This window comes from Cervus elaphus, chromosome 20 (genome assembly GCF_910594005.1).
Source record: "Cervus elaphus chromosome 20, mCerEla1.1, whole genome shotgun sequence".
Lineage (NCBI taxonomy): Eukaryota > Metazoa > Chordata > Mammalia > Artiodactyla > Cervidae > Cervus > Cervus elaphus.
In genome coordinates this window covers 54,670,094-54,687,235 of record NC_057834.1, presented here as the reverse complement: position 1 = coordinate 54,687,235, position 17,142 = coordinate 54,670,094, and the positions used below count along the sequence as shown (strand labels likewise).

Below are 17,142 nucleotides of genomic sequence, written 5' to 3'. Positions count from 1 at the left end.
TATGACATACCTAGGCTAAAATCTCAGCTGTACCAGTTATGATATTTTGAGCAAGAGTCCCAAATTCTCTGAGCCTCTATCTTCTCATCTCTAAAATGAAGGTGTAAACTTATCTCAGATATTGAGTTTTAATTCTTCCCCCAAATCCAGCCAATAGACCCTCTTACCAAAGCCCCTAATTGGTCTAGCACATCCTGACTTCTCAGAATCTTCAGTTCGGGACTGTAAGGTATTGACAGCAGGCTGCAGATTAAGGAGACTACACAGGGAATTCTGAATACAGCGCACACACACCCCTTTCCCTTAATTCCTCTCTGGCACCCCTTGGGGTCCTCACATGTTTGTGGAGCAGCTTTCTCTGCACAGGCAGCAAGAGGATGGGGGAGCCCATAGCTCTGGGCCGTGGGGGCAGATTTATTTGGATGATAGGACTAATATTTGTGTAACCTGCTGAGACCTGTGTGGGAGAGTTGAGGGTGGTTTTTCTTTTGGTGAGGGGGTTTGCTCCGGTTTCACATCCATTAACACAAAACATGAGCTAGTCAGGGCCCTTGTGGTCTGTGGTGAGGGGATTCCTGTGGAGAAATAGGACTGAGTGAGTCAGGCCAGGGGAATGTCTTCCTTGCAGAATGGAGTCAACTGGATAACTGATGAGCCAATGGTGGGATTAGGGAGGGGGCAGAGGGAGGGGAAAAGAAGAGTTTCTGACATCTTGAGCTGGGATTAAGAGGAAGAAAGCTTTAAGGTAGTGGAAAGGTAAGGGTCACAGACAGGCTGGACTCAAGAACAGAGTTGAATGAATTACAAAGGGGTGCCATCTGGTCTGCTGGGCCACAGGCAAGAGCTCTCAGGTCCCAGTCAGCTTCAGCGCTCGTAGAATATCCAGGTTACCACATAAATGATAGCCTAGGCCTTCCATGGGAAACTAACCTGAGCTAAATCTACCCGTGCTCTATTATCTTATTCTCTCTTTGCTTCTTACCCTGTGGAAGGAAGTGGACCTCTTCTGGCATCTCGTACTGCTATGTGCTTTTCCCTGGGCTCCAAGTTCTAGTTCATAAAGACCAAGTTTTGCAATTTCCTATAAATGGTTGAGAAGAGCAAGCTGTCCAGACAGTGAGGGGGCTGAAAAGTGAGGTGGATAGTGAGGGAGAAAGGCCCATGTAAGCCCTATTACAGAGGCTAATGTGGCTCCAGAAAGGAATGATGGCCAAGCAATTAATTTTTCCTCTTATTCCTTAGCTTGCCTCTGCATTCTGACTGGCTTTATACAACTGGCGTTCATTCTGCACTTTACAAACAAATTTATTTGGAACAAGCAGCAAAATGAGAACTTTATTTGATGCAGTCCGAGCCTCAATTAGTCCTGCTGGTACTCACTCACTGCCTTTAATCCCACCCCCCACCGCCACCCCCTGCCCGTCTCTCTTCTGTTTAATAGGGGCCTGTCCCTCAGATCAGCAGTCTCTTAGCCTGCCTCCTGTCTTTCACTCCTTCCTGTTGGTCTCCATTTCTTTCGGCTTTTAATATTTAGGTATAATGCATTGTAGAAAAAGCTATTTGGATACAAAGTTAACTTAAAAGACATTATCCTTTAAGGATCTTTGAATCTTTTAGAGAAGGAACGTGACTTAACACCTAACCTGCACAGCCTGAAGCCAGTTTCTCTTATGTAAAAGTAAGAATGCCAGCCTTAACATAGTCCTGCAGATAAAAGCCAACGTGTATTATTGCTGGGCTTGAATAATAGCATGAATCCATACTCTTATTGAGAGTGATGCCAGAAAAATGAAATCAGGGACTTCAGATTATTTCAAAGAATCAAACATATCCTGGCCCTGAGGATCTGCTTGCAAGTCTTGTAGGTCTGACTCATGACCACTCACGGCCTCATATCTCTTCCTCCCTGTTACAGAGAGTAGTTTCTTCTCAGTTCTCTCACCTCCCCTTAGTAAGCACATCAACCATTAAGTTCTTCGCCAAATTCTCAGACCCACTCAGGACCCTATTATAAGAAAGATAACAAGGAATTTTTTTTTTTCTCAGCCTTTCTGAGGTTTTATTTAAATGCCCTCAGTGGTCATAGGGCAGAAGCCCAAGGGAGGAAGCCAGAGAGAGTATGTTTCTTATCCCTGGGAGGCCTAGCTCCTGCAGCCAAATTACAGCACCAGTGAACAATGTAATACATTCCTGGACAGGTCGGTGGGACCCTGGGCGCCTGGGCCTTGTGGAGAGAGGTGCCAGACACAGAGCTCTCCGTAAGCAATCCTGCAGAGCTGCCCCCTGGGTGCAGAAATGAAATACGGGAGAGCTTCACATTACAGAGAGACCTGTAGCTCACACCTGGTTATTGATGGCCTTGGTGAGGCCTCTGCCTCGGCCCTCCACTTGGGAACTGCCTGCTACTATGGGGGTTGGGCGTCTTTGAAGCAGTGTTGGAAAACAAGAAAGAGATGTTTCCTTTTCTCTCTTTGCCGTATCAGCCTGCGCACAATCATGAAGGTATATACACACAAATATGCACAAATATAGCACATACACATAGCTTTTCTTAGGCTACATTCGGGTTTTCGTCATCCTCCTTCTCCCCAACAATCAAAAAAAAGGCAACTAGATTTCAATCAAACACTTCAAAAATTATATCAACAACAGGGTGTTCAGCTGTAACCAAGGAACATTTTAAAATTATCAACATGCAAGCAGCTGTTGGTTTGGGGACTGGTACCCCTCTGGGAGATGGCAGGGGAAGGATACAGAAAGGGCATGGAAAGAAGAGATCAAGAGTGGACAGTTCCCACCCAGGCAGTGTGCCTGAGACTGTAGAACTTCCTATGGCTGTTTCACACTGGAGAGAGTGCAATTTGTGCCCTCTGTGCTATGCATGAGAGGACAGTCTTCTATGACTGCATGAGGTATGATTACTAAGCCTGCTGCTCATGAGCTTTTGTCATTGTTTTTAATTCTTACTGGATTAGAAAACAGGATAACTTTGGGTTCCAGAGATGATTACCACAAGAGAAAGGCACTAGAGGGGAGCAAGCTGTGGCTTTACTAGGGTAAATATGTCACAGTTGCTGCACTAGACTGAGCTTTCTCAGAAGCTAGTGATTGGCTGGTTTCAGGCAGAGGCCAGTGAGCTGTCAGTAACATTCCTGTCCCTGCCCCCAAAGGTCAAAGGGATAGAAGAGAGGGAGTCTATAGGTGTGTTTTCCCACTTTTCACTTATGGCTTAGGGCCTCCCAGATGGCACAGTGGTAAAGAATCCACCTGCCAATGCAGGAGACGTGGGTTCAATCCCTGGGTCAGGAAGATCCCCTGGAAAAGGGAACGGCAACCCACTCCAGTATCCTTGCCTGGGAAATCCCATGGACAGGAGCCTGTCGGTCTATTGTCCATGAAGTCACAAAGAGTCAGACACAACTGAGCACATTTTTATGGCTTAAATGATCTCTGAACATCACTGTGGTTATTCCTGTTACTTGAGATGTTTTAGTCATCCTGGATTTGAGAAAGCAAGGGAAGCACTCTCCCTTTTGTCCTCTAACTCTGAACTGTTCTGTCTTATAATTTGCCTTTGCTCACTTTCATTCTGCCTACCAGTCTACAGATGGATCAGCTCGGCATTGGAGTTCTCTTTCTTTGGCCAGAACAAGCAGAAATAGGATGACTTTACTTCAACCCCATCAACCCAGTAAGCAGACTTGACCAAACAGAAAAGCTCTCTGAGTGAATAAAAAGAAAGAGTTTAATCCACAGCTGTTCTTTTTTGACAACTTTCAAGGTGGGGCTTCCCCAAGAATAACTGTGATGTTTATAAAAAGGTTTCTTACGTATAAACGCTTTTGCTTATATGTAATTGTCTCACCAGCCCTGTGATAGGAGTTATGCTCACTGTGCAGGTGCTGTTCAGAGAGGCTCTGTGATTTGTCCAAAGTCCTGTGGATACTGAGTGGCTCAGCAAAAACTCACACTGAGGGCTTCTGACTTCAAATCTTGTGTGTTCTGCTCAGAAACTGAGGGTGCCTAGGCTGGAGGCGGGAGAATCCCAGCACCTTTAGGACAGACATTATCCTAGGAGAGTATACATGAGCAGAATTTACAAAAGCAACAGCTTAGGCCTTCCTTAATCTCATCAATGAATCCCTTTTTTGCCATTTCTGTCACTAACACCACCACCACCAAATGATCACTATACTACATTTAGCGGCCCATGTATAATCAGCTCTGGTTTCTAATTCTTTCTGTTCTCCTTTTTCCTTTTACAGATTAACAGTTCATCTTTTGCTTTAGTTTAATCTAGTCCTTTTAAAGATGCTGAATGTGTAGACAGAGCAGCAGTCACGAGAAGCCATGAGAGGAAGTTATTAAGGCTTTGGGCTTTTAAAGTATGTATTAGAATTTCCTTTGAGACTTCAATCTTTTTTAAACTACTGTCAACTCCTGGGCTAGGTAAGTAAGAACAGGGAATGAGAGTGCTAAACAAACAAAAACCACACACACACACACAAATGGTCTTATCCCAGATCAGATGCCTACTCACAGCCTAGTAAAACTCCTGAGACCTCGAACCAAGACAAGCTATTTATCTATTCAAGGCAAGGAGTATCTACCCTGCAGAGAAACCCTTAAAAGACGAGGCAGAAAACAGATTTTCACTTGATCAAAAACTTTTGCTGCCCTCAACTGCTCCTCCCACACTTATTCAAAATCAGACTTCTGTTTAGGTCCGAGACTGGGAGACAAAGCAGCTCTAAGAGATAATGTGTGCGAGAGGAACCCTTCCCTGTTCAACCGTGGAATGCATTCCATTAGAGACAGCATAAGCCCTTACATACCCTACCTATCCCACTCCTGTACCCCAACTGTGAAGGCAGAAGGGAGAACTGCAGGAACACAGCATCCATCAATCACAGATCTGGGATGCTGCAGCTCCCTGACCCGGGCCCCACTTGAGCTAGGGGAAGAACACCTCATGAAAACAATCTACCTATAGTTAGGATTCCTTCGAGGGCAAACCTTACTTTTTGGTCCATCGATCTTGGCGCTCACTGTTCTCCCTGCTTCCCACCCCCACTGCCTCTGCATGTGGGCTCAGAAGTCATCATCTAAAGAATTCCATTGCTCACCTCCTGCATAGCAGCACAGCCCCATGAGGCCACACACCAGATGGAGGGGATAAAAGTACGAGGTCATGGCTTCTAGCAAGAGGCTTTTTCTTAAACTAACCCTGACTCCTGGAAAAGAGGCAGAGCAGGAGAGTGTCGAGTGAGCTGCTGACGACAGCAGCTTCAGAAGTCTTGTATAAAGAGCTAACTGAGCTTTCAGTGGAAATTTCTCTCTTCCTAGTCTCACATCTACTTCTTGAATGTGTTTGAATAGATTGCAGGGACTGTCAAACCAAAGGGTTAAATCTTGCTCAACTGTAGGAACCAATTCAACAGGTTGCCACACACATGGTAAAGTGGAGGCCAAACCCTGAACATGTGCCCCGTTTCTCTAGGACTGTAACTATGAAGAAAGGGAAAGGGTATGGAAAGTGGACTAGAACTCAGGGGAAACTGAAAGGTTGTCAGTAGGCCTTTAAAGTCTCTGTGTATTAATATAATGTACACAAGGATGGGGATGCAGGAGGCTCATCATTCCTAGAACCATTAGGCTTACTGGGTGACAATGTATGGAATCAATAACTACAAAGGGACAAAACAGTTTAAGCAACAGACTGAGAAACAGAATTCTCAGAATAAAGGAGTCAGGTGAATGAGATTTAATCTGACTTTCTATAGGAGGTGGCTTTTGAGCAGGATTTTTAAAAGATACAGTATGTTTAGGTTGAGAACAGACAAAGGAAAGCATTCTAAATAGAAGGAACTGGTTTATACTGAAACTTAGAAGCAAGAATGTGCAAGCAATATATAAGGAATTTCAAGCAAGTACATATTATATACACTGGGGAATACAGAGAAATTAGAATGCTGAGATCAGGGCTTAAATAATGTGAGGTGACTACATGTGCCCAGATTGTCAAATGGCTCAGAGTTCCCTACAGAGCCACACAGCATCTTGATCTATGTCAGTAAATACCAGGGCAGCTATGGGAAAACACAAGGACGTTTGTTACATACAGAGGGACTAGAAGAGAGCTACACTGGGAAGCCCAACAAAATGCTAAATATTTTTCACTCTAGCTCCCAATCATTTGAGATTCTGGGCTAAATAAGAGCTATCAAATATCCTATCTAGAACTGTGATGCATTAATGTAGGCTTACAGGACTAGAACTTGGTGTAAATCAAACCAAACACTTATGAAATTAGAATGTAAAAAAAAGTTCTTTAAAAATAGAAAATACATGCTTCTTTCCCTGACTCTCAAACTTAAGCTTGACTGGTCTCCTATACCACATTTGGCACATTGGACTTTTGAGGCTAGCACACTCATCAGAGCTGAGTGAGCTGAGGCCACAGTGAAAAGGAGGAGAGCTAGGAAAGAATTTTAGGGACTACAAAATCAATTCACTGAGTGACGGGATGGTTCTGGTGAGAGCTGGACCATGAAGAAGGCTGAGCGCTGAAGAACTGAGGCTTGCAAACTGTGGTGCTAGAGGAGACTCTTGAGAGTCCCTTGGACTGCAAAGATATCAAACCAGTCAATCCTAAAGGAGATCAACCCTGAATATTCATTGAAAGGGCTGATCCTGAAGATTCAATACTTTGGTCACCTGATAAGAAGAGCTGACTCTTCAGTGGAAAAGTGGAAAAGACCCTGTTGCTGGGAAAGACTGAGAGCAGGAGAAGAAGGGGTTGATAGAGGATGAGATGGTTGTATGGCATCACTGCTTCAATGGACGTGAATCTGAGCCAACTCCAGAAAACAGTGGAGGACAGAGTAGCCCGGCATGCTGCACTCCATGGGGTCACAGAGTCGTACACAACTTAGCGACTGGACAACGAGAGCAACAGGCTGCTAGAACAACAACCAAAGATAAGATAAAAATTCTCATTTCATAATCTTCAAATTAGGTCTCTGGCTTCTTGCACTTGCTGAAGGTAAAAACAGAGCTATTTATTGGGCTTCTGCCATTTTTTAACTGAACTTTCCTAAACTCTGAGGATAAAAACCACAAAGGCAGTCCTGTTCTTCCAAAGCACTTTTCTGGTGCCACTTTCAAAAACAGAATATTGAAATGTGTGTGTGTATACATATATACATTTGTGTCAGTGTGTGTGTGTATATATATATATAATATTTATGAACACTGAATAAGCCAAAAGGTGAGCAATATATTAAGTTTCTGCTTTACTTAACTGGCACAATTTAGTGCTGGAAGGGAAGCAACCACTTAACAGTGATAGCATTTGTTGGTATCATCTTCGTTTTTTCCTCCTCCCCTAAACAGTTTATAAAAGGTGATTTCTGAAATTCTTCACAATAGAAAAGCTCAAGGGTTTACATTCAACTGTGACACCACTATGAGTTCATTAAGAAGCGTGTTTCAGGTTGCACTATAATTTCCCTATGTAACATAAACCCATGGAATCTGACATAAGCTGATTGCTCATGCTGGTTATTTTATTTACATTTCTGAATGGAAGGGATTTCAATACTCATAAAATATCTAACTTATTATTTTTCATCTGTTCTCCCAGAGCAGCTATTATAAAACAGGCATAGAAACAGAAGTCTCAACTTGTATGACTGGCTAAGCAACCAGGGAAAAGTCACTGCTCAAAAGCAATGTTTAAAAAAATAATCCAATATGGAACTTGAGACCAAATGAGATATTATTACTCTCAATACTATGAAAAAGATAAAAGTTTTTTTTCTTAAGTGTTCATTATGTTTGTTGAAGTCCTATGGGAGTAGGAGGTAGTCCATAGGAATTCAGGGGGCCTTAAGTCTACTTAAGTCTTTCTCTAGAGACCTAATGTTAGCACAGCCTAGTATAAATGGGAACACAGATGAATGGATAACAGTGGGCTCCTTACAACCCAGAAACATGAATACACCTCCTTACCAGCAGGTTACAAATCAGACTTCTGAATTGGAAAATGCCATCAGGCATTTAACTCAATATTTGGAGATGTATGTTTTGTTCACCTACCCAAAGAATAATAATTTCCACCTATTCCCACAAATATAGCAAACAGATAAATTACTAGAGAAGTAAATAAGTAACCTCCAAAGCTGGATCTTCAGTCTTCTGCCTGTAAGTCTGTTCAAATCATTCCACTTTCTCCTGCTGCCTCACTGAGTTAAGTCAGTATACTCCTCGACCCTCCAGTACAACCTTAGGCCTCCTCTTCTACTCAAAAGACTGTCATCATTTTACCACATCTAATGATTACATGCCTAACAGTATAAACTCCCCAAGGACAGGTTCTGTGCCTGTTTTTAAAAATATTTTAATATGTATTCCAGGGTTATATCTCCAATTATCCAGTTAGTACATATACTGACTGAACCCAATAAAGATAGGAAATCTTTTTCAGTTGCTTAGAAAATCTTGACAGTTCCCCTTATTAAAATGTAGAATTGTCCAATATTCAGAATTGATCAGCAAAATTTAGCTTGGAAGAGAGGGAAAAGGCAGCTTATTTTAATACTTTAACCCAATATATTTTTATTTTTCTTAATTAACCTGATATAGTTCGAGAATCAGTCACTGCAGGGTGCAGCTCTGACATGAACAGTGGGCTCTGGGAAGTTGTGAGTGGTTCTTTCCCTTTCTTTCTCACATGTCCACAGAGGCAGATAATTTTAGTCCTGACTCTTCGCTGTCCCATTCTGTTTCACAATGGCATCATACTGTTTCATTTTCTAAACCAGGATGGCCCTTAGCTCTTATTAATCTGTCATTATCAGGAATGAGAGGATATAGAAAACAAAGATAAAAATTAATGAATATGATAGGCTTTCAACAGTATGTGAACCATGACTTCCAGATGTTCAAGCTGGTTTTAGAAGAGGCAGAGGAACCAGAGATCAAATTGCCAACATCCATTGGATCATCAAAAAAACAAGAGAGTTCCAGAAAAACATCTATTTCTGCTTTATTGACTATGCCAAAGTCTTTGTGTGGATCACCACAAACTGTGGAAAATTCTGAAAGAAATGGGAATACCAGACCATCTGACCTACCTCTTCAGAAATCTGTATGCAGATCAGGAAGCAACAGTTAGAACCGGACATGGAACAACAGACTGGTTCCAAGTTGGGAAAGGAGTACATCAAGGCTGTATATTGTCACCCTGCTTATTTAACTCATATGCAGAGTACATCATGAGAAACGCTGGGCTGGATGAAGCACAAGCTGGAATCAAGACTATTGGGAGAAATATCAATAACCTCAGATATGCAGATGATACCACCCTTATGGCAGAAAGCAAAGAAAAACCAAAGAGCCTCTTGATGAAAGTGAAAGAGGAGAGTGAAAAAGTTGGCTTAAAGCTCAACATTCAGAAAACTAAGATCATGGCATCTGGTCCCAATATTTCATGGCAAATAGACGGGGAAACAGTGACAGACTTTATTTTTTGGGGCTCCAATATCACTGCAGATGGTGACTGCAGCCATGAAATAAAAGACACTCACTCCTTGGAAGAAAAGCTATGACTAACCTAGACAGCATATTAAAAAGCAGAGACATTACTTTGCAAACAAAGGTCCATCAAACTAGACAAAGGTCTAGTCAAAGCTATGGTTTTTCCAGTAGTCATGTATGGATGTGAGAGTTGGACTATAAAGAAAGCTGAGTGCCGAAGAATTGATGCTTTTGAACTGTGGTGTTGGAGAAGACTCTTAAAAGTCCCTTGGACTGCAAGGAGATCCAACCAGTTCATCCTAAAGGAGATCAGTCCTGGGTGTTCATTGGAAGGATGCTGAAGCTGAAACTCCAATACTTTGTTCACCTGATTCAAAGAACGGACTCATTTGAAGAGACCCTGATGCAGGGAAAGATTGAAGGCAGGAGGAGAAGGGGACAACAGAGGATTAGATGGTTGGATGACATCACCGACTCAGTGGACATGAGTTTGAGTAAACTCTGGGAGCTGATGATGGACCGGAAGGCCTGGCGTGCTGCAATCCATGGGGTCACAAAGAGTGGGACACAACTGAGCGACTGAACTGAACTGAACTGAACGTAGGCTTTAATCTTACGGCAGCCACTATATATGAATCTGAGGAGTGACATTTCTTATTTCAATCTTGAGTTGTGGAGCACTTCATTTTTTAATAAATTCTAAACTGTTTAAATGAACATAATGAATACCACAGTTTACAAAAACATGAACTTCATCACTTGGGTGTAAAGACAAAAGTCTTTCATGTCTGATATTTGAAAAATAATAAAATAAAGAGAGAGACCTCTTTCTATTTACTCTTGTTTGACTGAAAGGAATCCTAACCAAATAAAATCTTCTAAAAGGAAAAAGCCTCTATCAGTCTAGATCGACTTTTTGGGTCACAAAATCTTATGTGAGGCATGTGAAAATATTAATAACTCATCAGTCACTTCCAGTCAAATGAATGAGTATGCAAGGATGAGCTAATTTACTCGTGCAGGAGCAGCCTTTGTCTTATACATCTCTTGCCCACCTCTAACCCCTACCACTAGACTATGAGTTACTTGTGAACGTGGGTTGCATTTTATATTTCATAAAGGTGCCCAATAAATATCTGCTCATTGAATGAATGAACGAACCAATTTATCATTAGTAACATCTTAATACAATGAATTCAACATTAAAAACTTATGGTATGTTACAGGATAATCAGCACCATATTATAGCATGTTAAAGAGCAATAGTTAACATATTTTTAAATGCTGAGACTCTTTAAAAACTAAACTTTGAAAACAAATTAAGATAAGCCCTACTGGAATCTTTTCATCCAATAAGCCAATACTGAAAGAAGAATCTTTTCAGGGTATCCAGGAGTCTGAACTGCATGTTCTAGTGCTGTTTTTTGTTTTTTTTTAAGAGTCAGTATTACAAAGCTAAAATACACCAAGAGTAAATTAATAAGAAAAATCTACACAGCTAGAGCTTTGTTGAATTAGAATTCCTGGGCTCCCAATAAGGGCTAAATCCCAAAGGGATCAGAGTCAAGTAAATAAAAAATCCATCTGAATTTTATCAGAGGGCAAAGTTTCAACTTTGAATACCCCAGCAACCAAGGATGAATTATGTATAAGATTAGTAAAGTGCCTTCATCCACACCCCAGCCAGAGAACATTCTTCTATCTCACTGTGACTGAAGGAAAAGCAGCAGTGTATTTGCCTGCCAAGAATAGTTGTGGGTATACTCTAGATAGAAGTTTAACAACACTGAGGGATTAAAATTTTAATAGTAAAGCTGCTGCTACTACCTGGGAGTAAAAGCTTGAACTCTGGCATCAGAAAGAAGTAGGGACTTCAGCATGCGAAAAGATGAAAACAAGAGCTGGCAAGTGCCTAACAAAGACTATGAGAGTATGTTCCCTTCTTAAATTCTTCCCCAAACTGCTTCTTTCTCTGCATATCCTATTTATAATATGCAAGAGTGCTCAATAGGAATATAGCCCTTTTCTACACTTTGAATAGTACATATACATTTCATTTCCAGAATGCTAGAAATTACAGGATGAGGTTAAAGGGTGATTATGTGGTCTGAATTCTCTGAATATCAGTTCTCTTAGTTTTGTTGAACATCACCTGAAGCCCAAATAATTTCTTTTCTTGAAGCTGGCAGTCTAGACAGACATAAGGCAATCTTAATATTAATTAGATAACTAAGAGAGATTATTTTTTCCTCAAATTCAGATAGAATACCATTAATAGCAAATCTTTCACTGAGGCCTTGTCAGCATTAAGGAACACATTGAAGTTTCCAATGTATTGTTACAACTGCTAGAAATATATCTGTTACCTAAAAATCCCACTTTAGAAAAACAAAACAAAAAAGCCCCATGAGTTATGTTATTTTAGACCAAAATTTATTCTGTTCAGTTAAACTTCCCCTCACAATCCTTGACAAACTTCACCTTTGATTTTGAAAGCAGAGTGATGCTGGAACATAAGATACAGCTTTTAGTTTATATTAAGCTTTTTTTTCTTTTTTTTACTGTTTCAAAGAGTTAATTAAATTCCCTCTGAATCACTACAAATGAGTGCCTACTGTTTCTTCAGTATTACTGCATATTTTAGACAATTAGAAAGGCTGAAGTTCTTTACACAGTTGTATGAGTATGTGATATAAATGATCAGTGTACTTTAAGTAATTTACTAACCAGAATAGGAATGAAATTAAAGTGAACCAGTTTAAAGACAAAAAAGCAAATGGGCATTCTTTATTTTAAAACATCAGACTTCATCAAATAGGCTTATACAATGAAGAACATTTCCAGGTAGTTTATTTGTCTACTTAGATCTTTTCAGTAAGCACTTCTGCAACCTAAGGGCCCTTTCTACTTTCTGACAACCCATACCGGCCTCTTTGTTTAAACTTCTTCTCCAATCCATCTCCTATAGGAAGACACTAGTAGGACCACTGTACTGTCATCACTCCGTCAGTCTATGATTCCTTCAGGGTTACTATATTTGGTTTGAAATTTATCCTTCTGTACTTGTTTTGGTATAACTTGAGAGGTGACGTATTTTTGAAACCAAATATATATGTGACTAAAGGACTATCTGTTGTGTGATTTCAAGGAACTCTTAACTTGATTGGCTCAAACTTCCTCATCTATTACATTGGAAGACCACAATCTGTCCTCCAATGCCTCTGGTAAGAACTAATGAGAGTTTAAGTATAAACTTTTAAAAAAGAAAACTAATGAAGTCCACATTACTCCTGGTATAGAATTATAATACATTAATTAGTTGTACTAATTTAGTTCTTTTGAGCATTAAAAATTTGATTGGTGGGGGAAGGAGCAAAATTCCACTCAAGAAAAAAGCTAAAATAACTATTCCTCAAGATTTTAATTTTCCTCTGTACCTCATTAATTCTTTCCATTTAGAGGACTATGCTGGGTCTGCAAAAATCTTTTCTAAAACAAAAATCAGCAGGTTTCCTAATGTGAATTCTAATACCACTAGTGTTACAAATTTGGAATGAGTGATTTACATCAATATCTGGGCACAACTCTTCTACCTGCTATGCAGTCCATTTGCCTCAAGTGCTAATGAATAACAATAAATATATTCACAGCAGTTAGTGATAGAGTAACTTATACTTTGGCACGGAGGCTTTCACTTTGAGGGGGGCGAAGATGATTAAATATTCTGCCAAATGAATTCAGGGAGAGCTTTTATGAATTTCATACTTGTTAAGCACGTGTTATTAGGGAAAGAGGGTGCTTTCCACAAACTTCAAAACTGAATTAAATCCTGGGGAAAGGATATAGACATGCATTAAAAAGTATATTGCCCTAACTTTTATTCTTTCTCTTTTGTCTTTCAAGAGTTCAGTACTCAGAAAATTTGGATGAAGAAGAACATTAGCAATTCCATAAATTTCTCATTATGGTTCTTTTTGAAGAACAATGAGGATGAAGTATGAGAAATTACCCTTATAAAAAGAGGAGAACAACTTTTCTCTTGCTACAAATATCCCAGTTAATTAAGAAAATCAAAATTGGAATATGCCAGACTGCCCAAATAAAGACTTTAGTGGTACCAACAGTGGAACAAAAGTGTAAACATTTAAAATTTTTGACCTATTACAATAGATTTATTTTATTATCAGGATATTCTCTGGGAAATACCTCAGATATATTACTATGGAAACAGCATGTTATAGAAGAGTATTTTCCCAGAATTTATGCTTAGTTACAATTCAAAATGTTTTTAAAACTGTATTAGCTCTTGAAAATAATTCATTTTCAAAGTGAAGAAACATTTTAATTTCAGTTTAATTTCTGAATGGGGCCCTAGGTATTTAGGATGCAACTCTCTTAGGGTTTTAGTAAAGTCAGATGAAGAATATAAAAAACCTTTCACCTGTAGACAGATTTCATGTCACTGGTTATGACAACAGAAAATTAGGAACCTTTAAACTGATGTATATCAATACATGGTTATAATTGTCTATCAACTCCCCTGGTTATAAAGAAATCTTTGTCCTGGAAAAAATTATAATAATGGACAAACCTTCTCAAAAGTTCTCATTACTATTCAGCAAAAGACACTTGGCATTTATATCTGCTTATTACTTTTTAAAATGTACTTTAGGGAGAGAAATGTTAATTATTTTGGGGAAGGGACTGAAGAAATCCCAGTGAGACATTCTGTAGAGAGGTCTTTTGTTAGTGTAACATCTGACCTTCTATATCTTTGGAAATCATGCAACTTGGCTAATGTAGTCCTTAAAGAATTAATCAAGCAGATTGTTAGGCCCTAGTTACAGTGAAGCCAGCCAATTATGAGTTGCTCAGAAATTCATCACTGGCATGTCCAACCACATTTTCCCACATAAAGATTAGTAGAAATATGTGGAAACGGGGCCCATTCCCACCCTAGCACAGCTACAATATGTGTTCAGTGAAACAAATTTTAACCAAGTTTTGCCTTAGTGAAACAAATAATTTATCTGGAAGTCTTTTTAATTTCTGTCTTTACCCATAATATCTTATCTGCCAACATTGCAAATGCTGCCCCGTTAAGTTAAAACCCAACTAGGGATTTTTATATTCAAACACAAAAGCACTAAAGTCACATGCCACAAGCCTGAATTTATCTGTAAGTTAATGAAATTTCCAAACACCACCTTCAGTCTTTTCACTGTTGTAATAACGCCCTCCCAAGGCTTACTAAGAAGAAAGCTTTTCTTGCAAGAGAGGAATGAAAGGAGTCAGAGTAGATGAAGATTGGTTCTGTAAGGAGAGGGCAGTGCTGCTCTTAAATAAAGAAGCGCCTTTCAGATAAGCAGAATCAGATTCCAGTTCATTGGTTTGCTGGCTACCCTTACTTTGAACTCTCATATTTAACCCAGCAGGCTTCAAAGCAGGTGAGAAAATGACCTACCACTTAAAAGCAATTTTTCCTTTTTCAGGAATTCTGGCCTTAAGAGACTATCAGCTCTGATATCAGCACATTCCACATCTCCAGGGATTTATGCAATTTTTTTCCCATTGCTCTATGTCTACTGTGGGCTAAGTTTTCATCTCAGCCAGGAGGAAAATCAGGAGAAAAAGTCCTAATGTGCTGAAGATGAAATCTTTTTCCATAGCTTTATATCATGCAAAAGAAGGGGCACTAAAACACTAGCCATTCTAGTTCGTTCCCTTCCATTTATGTAAATCTGATGTCCAGTGAGGATTACTACAAATTACTAATCCCTAGCACCTTGCTTCACAAAAAAGCAATCTTTGTAACAAGTGCATTTTAACAAATTCAGACTGAATTTCCTCTAGCATGTGAAATAATACAAGAAGTTATCAGATGAAGAGACAATGGCAACAATGGAAGGAACTAGGAAATTTTCTTAAACCTCTTTGCCTTACTTAATATTAGAATAAATATGTTTCAAAGATTCTTCATTGATTTCTACATTTAATTGTACTTGGCTATCAAATATCTGACTTAACTAAAAATTTTTAACACATGCAGTTTGCAACTTACCAATGGGTTCTGCTCTATAAGGCAGTTTGCTAGTGCCTAGAATTTGAAACATTTCTTCACTTTCTGGTGCACATAATCGACCAGTAGTACTACAGGTATTGTTTAAACGATACTTAACAGCCATTTCTACTACTATTTTTATGGAAAAATGCATTTTTGGTTTACTAGTAGGACATAGCTCTTCCAAACATGAAGAGGGTAGGGTTTCTCACTACAGCTGCACTTTGGTGATGATGATGACAATGATGACAACAACAGCTAACACCTACTTTTTACTGTGGGCAGACACAGTTCTAAACTCTTGATAAATTTTAAACTCATTTAGCCCTCACAAAAATCCAAGAGGTAGTACTATTCTCATTTTACAACTGGGGGGTGGGGAAGGTTAAGCAACTTACCCAAGGTTGCACAGCCAATAAGTGTCACAGCTGAAATCCAAAGCAAAATAGTCTGGCTCCAGAGCCTCTGCTCATAACGACTCTACAATCTGTCCCTTCTCCACCTTGATAAGGTGGCACCATCCAGGAGTTATAAATTCCTCTATTGGGGATAGAGTAGAGCAAGGGCTTCTTAAGCTTTAAATGTATATAGAATCCTCTGGGGATCTTGCTTCTAACAATGTCCTGGGTGATGGTAATGCTCCTGGGGCACAATATTAAGTGGTAAAAAGAATGTGAACCTCTAGTTCTCTTGCTGTCTGTCTAGTAGGGTAGTTGCTTATTGAGTTTATAAACTGGAGTCTGCCTATATTGCTTTCATTTCCCATTAATTCTTAAATGGAAACAGCCCTTGGAACTGCTGCATACCGAATATTGATTTGCAGGTACTTTCAGTAAATACTTAACTTTTAGGAATTTAAACTGTACATGTAAAGGCCATAGGGATAAAATCTAGCTGTAGAAGTTTGCTGTCAGGCACATTTTAAACACTACATACCAGCAACACATACCAAAAGATAGTAAACAAATGTCTGTTTATTGTTCATCAACTAGAATCACAGTAAATTAATAACTTTTGACCTAAAAAAGAAGCTTCAACTTTCAAATGGATAATTATTTATTATCAGACACTGCTAGGAGCTTGTGTTATGTAATCCTAAAGGCTCTTTTGGTGCATCAGAGATCGCTTAGGTAAAGGCAGACACGATATACTAACACATGGGTACAGCAGACAGTGAGTGCACTCCACATTAATTTTAGCCAGTACCTCATGGAAGGACACTGCTAACAATTACTATCTCTCTACTCTAGATTCTAGACCTCCCTCCTCTCTCTATTTTACCTCCTCCCCACTGCCCTGAGAGACCATCTCTCCCACTGCTTTTCTATGATCTCAAATACACAGCTGTGTATTTTTTTCTGCTTGTTAAATGGACGGGATTCTCTGTTTAGTCCATTTTTTTCCATGCCAGATTACACAGTGAGGTCATTTCAGTTTGAGACACACACTCGCCAATCAGCACCACTGCAAGCAACAGAGTTATGGTGTGATCAGTAAGCTTTCTTTCTTTCTTTTTTTATTATTTTTTTATCTTAGTAAGC

General features: G+C 39.6%; 1 protein-coding gene across 6 annotated transcripts in view; it reads right to left on the bottom strand.

The window, feature by feature from the left end:
* The window catches only part of ST7L (suppression of tumorigenicity 7 like), a 91,962-nt gene that overhangs the window by 4,692 nt on the left and 70,128 nt on the right, over positions 1-17,142 (bottom strand). For 3 of the 6 annotated variants that reach the window (XM_043876585.1, XM_043876579.1, XM_043876586.1), the window contains one exon: positions 4,009-4,071. The exons of the other annotated variants lie outside the window; for them this stretch is intronic. In XM_043876585.1, coding sequence (XP_043732520.1) covers positions 4,024-4,071 — 48 coding nt within the window. In that variant the 3' untranslated portion in view covers positions 4,009-4,023. Of the gene's footprint in view, positions 1-4,008; positions 4,072-17,142 lie in introns of those variants that run through there. 6 annotated transcript variants of the gene reach the window in all.